Source organism: Echinops telfairi, unplaced genomic scaffold (genome assembly GCF_000313985.2).
Source record: "Echinops telfairi isolate 266 unplaced genomic scaffold, ASM31398v2 ScPeMD7_2291;HRSCAF=2852, whole genome shotgun sequence".
Lineage (NCBI taxonomy): Eukaryota > Metazoa > Chordata > Mammalia > Afrosoricida > Tenrecidae > Echinops > Echinops telfairi.
The window spans coordinates 44,136,549-44,144,711 of record NW_022106189.1 but is presented as its reverse complement, the minus strand read 5'-3'; the positions used below and the strand labels follow the sequence as shown (position 1 = coordinate 44,144,711).

The following is an 8,163-nucleotide window of genomic DNA, read 5'->3' as shown; positions in this document are numbered from 1 at the left end:
GTGATACGTGTCCCTGGACAGGAGATGCCTGATTGCAAAGCTCCATGATGTAGGCCTTATGCTCATCCCCCTTTCACAGATGATGAAACTGAGGTTCACAAAATCCAATGATTAGACCAAGGTCACACAATGAGAATGTGGCAAGGGAGAAATTCCAATTCAGTGCATCTAACACCAAAGCCTCCTTCAGGAGGCACAGCACCGTGAGCAGCCCTCTTAGCACTGTGTTCTTCTTGCCCCAAGTCTTTACGGTGGTGGAACCCAGCCCAGATCCATTCCTGAGTTCCCCACTGTCTCCTGGGCATCTCTACAAGACACCCTTTAGGAGTCCCCAGTGCAACACTCTCAACCAATTGGGATGCATGCCTTCCTCAGTTGCTCCTTACTTGACTAGTCTGATTCACGAGCCAACTCAAGGAAGGAGGAGTGGCTTGATAGGCCCCGACTCCTGGTGGCCACTCTGTGTACAGAGAAAACATTGTCTTGACTTGTGTCATCATTAAGCGTTAAGTCTACTGCTATTGCCATTGGATCAATCCACCCTTTCCCCGCCCAGCAATCATTGCTACTCCAACACTGACTCATGACTTTCTTCCGATGGACCGTATGTGCCACTTGTTTTCCTCCACTGCTGCTCCTACTGACTTGGACTGACCTTCACCTTTCAACTCATTGGCAGTGGCCACCCTCATCCAGGTGGCCAGCATCCTGGACTGCATGCACAGTGGCAGGAAGGGAATTGGAGTTTGGACAGAAAGAATAGAATCCCAAACTCATTTCTGTCAATTTTAGGTTGAGGGGAATCTTGGCCAAGTTCCCACGATTTTGTTATTGTTAGGTGCTGCCCAGTCAGTTCTGATTCTCTGTGATCGTACGTCGAACACAAGGAAACGCCTCCCAGTCTCGCAGCATCCTCACAACGGTTCTCATGTCACTGCGTTATATCTCATTGAGGAGGGCCTTCTACTTTTTTGCTTCCTCATTACTTTACCGAGCATATCTTTAGGAGAGGAGGTAAAATCAGCGACCCCACAGGGAGGCTGTGAAGATGAAAAATGACTCAGAAGTGCAAATGTGGGATCATGAAGAGATTTCAACAAAATAAGCACACTGCTTTTGAGGTGCTTCTGACTCATAGTGACCCAATAGGACAGAGTAGAACCATCCCAAAGGGTTTCCATAGTTTCCACACCTTTCTTTCATTCAGGGCTGGTGGGTTCAGCCAGCCACTCTTCCACTTAACAGCCCACCACTTAACACATGGCACCAGAGAGAAAAACTCCTTCCAAGATAATATGTTCTTAAAAATGGTGGTGCCCACTATTGACACTATTAGCTCCGCTCTCTCTCCACTTCAGTCAAGAATGCTGAGTAGATTCCCCGCCCAATAACATCTCCACCATGACCACAGCTTTGTTGAACAACCTGCATGGGCTTCTTGCTGCAGTGTCAGCTCAGTGTTGAGGATGATGACCACATGTGGGAGCTCATTCCATCCCCAGAAAGACCTAAAGATTTAGGATGGCTATCCTTGTTTAAAGATGAAAAAGTCCCTCCTACATAGAGGCTCAGAGAGATACTGCAATTCTCCCAAGGTCACACAGCTGAGAAGGGACTCATCTTGTGGGGTGACTAGACTAGTAATGGACTTCAAGACCCAGCTCATTCCTCCTCCTTAGGCAAGAAGAGGCATCACGAAGAGTGGAAAGAAGCCTGGGTTCAAGTCTCGCCTCTGTGCCACTCCTTGTCCATTGTGCCACCCAGTCTTCCTGTGCTTCAGTTTCCCCATCAGTAAAATGGAGGCATGTGTTAGTCTGTGTAGATAGAGAAACAAAATTCATAGACACTCATATGTGTATAAGAAAGAGTTTTATATCAAAGGGCAATTGTGTCTTGAGAACACTTCCTCGCCCAGTCCAGATCAAGTCCATAAGTCCAATATTACCCCATATGTCAATACTAGTCCATAAATTCCTCTTTAGACTCATGTAGCCATGCAATGACGCCAAATGCAGGAAGATCACAGGCTGGTGGGTGGAATGTCTTGTGGATCTAGTGGTGGTAGAAGTATCTCTGCACTGTCGTGGGTCTCCACAAGGTTCCTCTAGCTCCACGGCTCTGGCTACCATCAGCCTATCTCCATGTGGCTTGTCAACAAGAATGTCTCACAGGGAGTGTGCCAGTGCCCTGCCTCCAGTGAGCTATTTATCTCCTTAGCACCTCCAAATGCGGTCATGAAGCTGGGACCTGACTGACAGGTTAAACGCCACCCTTTCGTTTTTAATACTCTCAAATTGACAACAGATTATGTAACTACCACAAGGCAGTAGCAGCTGCTCGATCAGGTTGGTGGGAAGAGGAAACACACTAGAGACACGGCCTGAGACAGTGTCAGGACCAAGTACACAGTGAGTATCATGTATTCATCAGTACCATGGACACAATGAGCACCTCACACTTAGTCTGGGCTATGTACACGTAAGTCCAATGTTAGTGTACCTGCTATCACCACAGCAGCATCCCCTAACCTGTCTCTTCTCTAAAGGCACAGAGAACCAATCATCTTTGCCTCCCTTCTTGGTCTTTCACCCATCCTAATGTGCATTTTCCGCCCCTGGTTATCTAAGAGCTAACCGGGAGCTCAGCAGACTCACATATGCATCGATGTCACTGTCTTATAGTTGGTCTCCTTGTTTGCACATAGTAAGACCTCAAAATCACAATTGAACTTCGAATTGGAAATGCGTTTGTCTCGAGGGGAATCTTCTTTTGGCACCTTCTTTATTGTCATGCGTTTGTGCCTGTGCTTGCGTGTGTTCTTTCTATAATGGACACATCTGGGTAGCTTCATCAGGCCTGTTTGCAAACCTCGGCCCTGTTCTGCTGGAGTCCAGTCGACTGAGTGCAAAGAAACCTCCTCATGCTTTCTCACTGCCTCAAGTCCACGCTGACTCATAGCGACCCCGTGGGTTTCTGAGTTGGTAACTGTTTATCGGAGTAGAAAGCCCCGTCTTTTCCCTGAGGAGCTGCTGGTACTTTTGAAGACCATTCGAATCACAGTCTAACTCTTAACCACTATACCACCAGGGATCCTCGAAGATACAAACCACAGCTGCCAACCTTCGTGGGACTGCACAGCTGACGAAAGCCAGCCACTACTTGTCTCGGTGTCACCTGGGGAGGGGAGCTGTCTTCCCAAGACTTGTAGAACAATACCACAGCTGAGTACCTCCTAATGCCTTCATTCTTGCTTTCCCAGCTCTTCAAGAAGGCAGCTGTCCCAAGCACAGCCCAGAATGCCTCCCGCTCTATATTAAGCGAAGGCCTATGATGCCATCTTCCCCGGATATGAAGTCAGCTCATAAGTCAAATGAACAACACCCATTATCTACATCCACTCCCCCCCACAAAAGGCCCTTGTCACTCAGCTCTCATTCACTGCCATCCAGTCCATGCTGACTCATTGTGACCCTATAGGACAGAGAACAACTGCCACTGTGGGTTTCTGAGACTAAGTCTCCACTGGAGCAGAAAGTATGATTGTTCAGCCCAAGTCATAATGTACTACCCCACTAGGGTTTCCTTAAGTGCCTGCCAGGGCCTGCCATATTGTTCCCTGGTTTCTAAGAGATCCTCTGTCTATACATCCCAGCTATTTTGTTGCTTTGTGGCCTTCCTATCGTTTATCTCCTGAGCTGGTGGGAAGCTGTGAAATGGGCTGACCATGGTTAAGCAAGAGAAAAGTCTGTCTTTGTGCCGCCCCTGTGTCTCCACACTAGTAGGGATACAAGGATGTCCTCCATCCTTCTCAACATCTCTGATCTGCTGTGGATTCCTTTTCAGCCTGCTATCCGCCTGGCTTCTGGAATTCTCTGATATGCAGAGGAAGTGTTACATTGGTTCAGTCCAAGGATCGAAAATAGATTCTATCCCAATACCACCTATAAATGATCTGAGAGAGTAGCTTCCAAAACTACAGCCTTGGAAACTATACTCAAGCAGGTTGAACAACACTATCTGTTACCCCCATGGTGGCCGAGTGGAGATCACCCATACCCCTTGTTTGCTGTCCTAGACTGCAGATTGAGAAGTTGATGATTGCCCGGGGGTCTGGCAAGGGATGGTAGATGAAATGGGGAGTCAACATCAATGCAAACAAGAAGGAAGATAAGTTTCCAAAGTTGATTGTGATGATGATTGCACAGTCTTTCTTGATACGATGGGGCTATTGAATTGTAGGCTATGTTAATTATACCTCAATAAAATCAAAACGTCAAAAAGAAGTTCCATGATTCTCTGCAGGGCCTACAATAGCACTGGCAAGAAAGCAGTGCTCATCTTGCCAATTGGGCAATCAGCTGCCAACTGTGGAGCCAAGGCTCAGTCTACCACCCACAGCCAATGAGCCAGTGGAGCTGGGCTGTGGGGAGTGTGGCAAAGGGGACAGGCAGTGAGGACCATGGGCTTTGGAAAATAGGCAGAGAGTAGACCAGCAGGTGGTTTGGTTCACAAAGCTGGGGACACACATGATTATTGTGAGGATTCTGCCCTGGTCTTACGGCATCTGTTCTTGACTCTAATGAAGAGGCTGTGTTGGCTCTGAGAGCCTCGGTAGAAGGGTCTTGCTGCTATGCTCTGGAAGCCTGGTGGCAGCTTGCGGTGCTCATAAAGGGTTTGTCCAGAGAAGTATGTCCCAGCGCATAGCTGAGCCCCAGTGCAGTGTGCAAGGGCTAGCCTGCAGTACAACTCTAATAGGACATTGTAGGTTGGCCTCCAGTATCGACCCCCCCTTCCCAATTTCCCTTGAGTCACTCACCTTCGATAATCCCAGTCCATATTTTTAGCTGGGACTGACTTACTCCCCTGGCTTCCAGAAAAGGCAGGTGACTCAGCCAATCAAAGCGCCTCAGGTCACTGAAGGCTGTTGGGTGCAAAGTTGGGCACCTGACTGGTTAAAGCCAATGAGATTCGATGTAAAGCTCTTGCAGGTATTGGGGGAAGGGAAGCTGTATCAGGAGACTTGACTAGGACCTGGAGTGGAGCCTCTGCCTTGGGGTGCAGGAGGCCAAGGAGTGGGTGTCGGACAATGAAGCCAGCATGGGGGAATGGACCCATGATTCAGAACTGAATTCTGGACCTGAACTCACCCCCATCGTTTAGATTTCAACCAAATGACTGGTGAGCTATACCATAGGAGATCAGAGGAGAAATCAGCCACAGGAGATCAAAAGAGCAGCATGTGCCCCACAATAAAGCTCAGAAGGCAAGGAGGGCTAGGAAAGGACAACTTAAAATAGTAAACACAAGGAGGAAGCCAGAAGAGTGCTGTCATATGGAGGGTATTACAACCAATGTCATACAGCAAAACATGCATGAATGGTTGAATGGAAAACCAGTTTTCTCTGTGAACATTCACCCACAACACACAAAAAGTTAAAAAACAAAACAACCAAAATAAAGGCCCAGATGCCAATACATAATTTTTTCTGCAGGCAGAACCACCTCTGAAATATTTTCTTGCACCATGAGCTAATACAGTCCCACCCACCCCCTACAACTGCCCCTTTTTCAGTGTAAATAGCTGGACTTTGCAACAACCAAAGAAACCTGGTCAATGTAAGCAGCCAAAGACCCATTTCCCACATACCACAGGCAGACCCCAGTGGTCCTGCTGGGACCCAGCTTATCCCAAGCAGCTGCATTACCTGCAAGGAGTCCTGGATGTCCTGGCCCCCGACAATCACGAGTTCTGCCATGTCTTCCGCATGAGGTGTCCTCGCATGGACAAACAGGGTCCTGCCCACAGCAGTGACATTCCTCAGGGCAAACAGGGCACCATCCGTGTTCACCTTGAAGTACGGGCTTGAGACCTCATAGCGCAGCTTGTCATTCCCCTTGCAGTCGCTGAAGGTCACTGCAAACAGAGTGGGGAGAGTGTGAGTAGGGTGAGCAGCCCAGGCCTTGACGTGGACCACCACCACCCGAGGAACCCACAGACCAGTGGTTCTCAACCTTCCTAATGCCACGACCCTTCAATACAGTTCCTCATGTTGTGGTGACCCCCCCCCAACCATAAAATTATTTCCGTTGCTACTTCATCACTGTAATTTTGCTACTGTTATGAATCAGGCACTCCCTGTGAAAGGTCATTCGACCCCCAAAGGGGTTGTGACCCACAGGTTGAGAACTGCTGCCATGGACACTGCCCCCTTTTCCCTAGGAACTCCCTTCTCCTGTCATGGCCTTGTTCATGTGGAAAACTCAATCAAGACAGACCCTCTCATTCCGTCCCATGTTCTAAGCAGGCAGTAAGCATAGAGGATTCAGAGATGAACAAGAGACAGCCCGGGCCATGGGCACCATCGGTGAAATGAACAGTCAGATATGGCAGTGCTGTGTGCAGAGCGTGATCCTATCCTGGCTCCCATCCTGTATGAGTAGTTACGGGAGAACCAAGGGCTGTTTAGGAGCATGATGAGCGGATGTTTGCCTGGGACTTGGAGATGAGCATGAGATGAGAAGGCTCACAGAGGGGAAGAAGATTCTAAAGTGGAAGGAACTGTGGGCACAAGGCATGAGGGTGTGGTTAAAGAAATAGATTCCAGGAAAGACAATTAACTTGATGCGCTTGGGTCACAGGCATAGCTGAGCTCTCCAGGGAAGGGGAAGGAGAAGCCGAAAATGAAGCTAAGGTATCCTCTGAAGATAAGGAAATCCCTTCCACAGAGAACTTCCCCAGAGCCTTGGCCCTTTTTGTGTGTGTTTAGAGAAGTCCAGATAGATCGGGTTTCTGGTTAATTCCAGTGCACATCTGTGCATCTCAAAGATTAGGATGGATCAGAATCTCATATGGAGCTTTGGAAAAATCCAGAGGACCAAGCCTAAGCTCAAAGATGACAATCCAGGGGTTCTTCATTATAGCATGTAGTTTGGATAAGGGCAGGAAGAGATGTCAACAAAGCCAGTCAGAGTGTGTGTGTGTGTGTGTGTATGTGTTGTGTTGTGTGTGTGAGAGAGAGACAGAGACACAAGCACAGAGAGAAAGAAAGAGTTTTGCAAAGTTGATGCTTGGTGGTATTGACGATGCGGGCATTGTGGCTAGATTTGAGCAAAGTGCATGCCACTGAACCATTAGACCTTGAGTAGGAAAAACAGACAAAGAAGCCAAGACAAGACAAGGAGCCCCAGGCATTGTCACACACAGTGGCAGGGCAGCTGGTCAGGGTCCCTCTGACCTGATGACTCCTGACATGGTTCACTTGTCCATCATCATAGGCTTCATCACCTGTGTGCGTGCTGCTTTCCAGGCCCCAACACATACCATTGTACCACTAGCTTTTTGTGTTTGCTTTCTTAGCTTTTTTTTGGAGATGTTCGTTTTCAGTAAACTTATCACAGAGGCATAACAAAGAGATGGAAAAGTGTACTCTGAGAGTGCACAAAGTGATGCATTTGCGACTACAGCATACCACATACCCGGCACTTAGGAAGCCCAACCCCTCACAAGCAATGTTCCACCACTCTTACCCACTAGACAGCCCTCACGTCCTTCTGTAGATGGGATTCCTACCCTCTACCCCAGAAATGACCACTGACACCAAAGACTAGTCTTGCCTGACTTAAATATCATGTAAGCCGATGCCATGTTGAGTCCGGAGACTTCTGCTCCATATTGTGTTTTGAGATTCATCCATGTCGCTACAAGCTGTGGCTGCTTGCCCATCTGATTACATAGTATTCTACCAGGTCTCTACACCGTGTCCATTTATCCACGGCCCATGGACACCTGGGCTACTCCCATTTATGGGCTCTTGAAACACTCTTGGGGCACCTTCTGGAGGAGGCCTGCTTGCTTCTATCCCAGTAGCTCAGAGGTCCTAGCGTAGAGTGAGAGTCATAATAATAGCTGAGAAACTAAACTGAGCTCTCTAGCAGGAAAGACAAAGCTTACAGTGATGATGATCACATTCAAATACAGTAATAGCAATAACGGCTGATGTTGATGGAACATTTGCCACATGTGAGGCTCAGGTGTGTACAGTTTTAAGATGTTACCATATTTAATCCTCACTATAACCCCATCAATGGGGTATTAGTTGCCCCCCCTCAACATTTCAAAATAACCCAAAAACTCACTGTCATGGAGTCGATTCCAACTCAGAG

General features: G+C 48.0%; 1 protein-coding gene across 1 annotated transcript in view; it reads right to left on the bottom strand.

Annotated features, from left to right (window-relative positions):
• LOC123522115 (cadherin-13-like) overlaps positions 1 to 8,163 on the bottom strand; it is a 512,433-nt gene that overhangs the window by 100,734 nt on the left and 403,536 nt on the right. Inside the window, exon 3 of the mRNA XM_045293933.1 lies at positions 5,706 to 5,914. Within this exon, the coding sequence (XP_045149868.1) occupies positions 5,706 to 5,914 (209 nt within the window). The remainder of the gene's footprint in view (positions 1 to 5,705; positions 5,915 to 8,163) is intronic.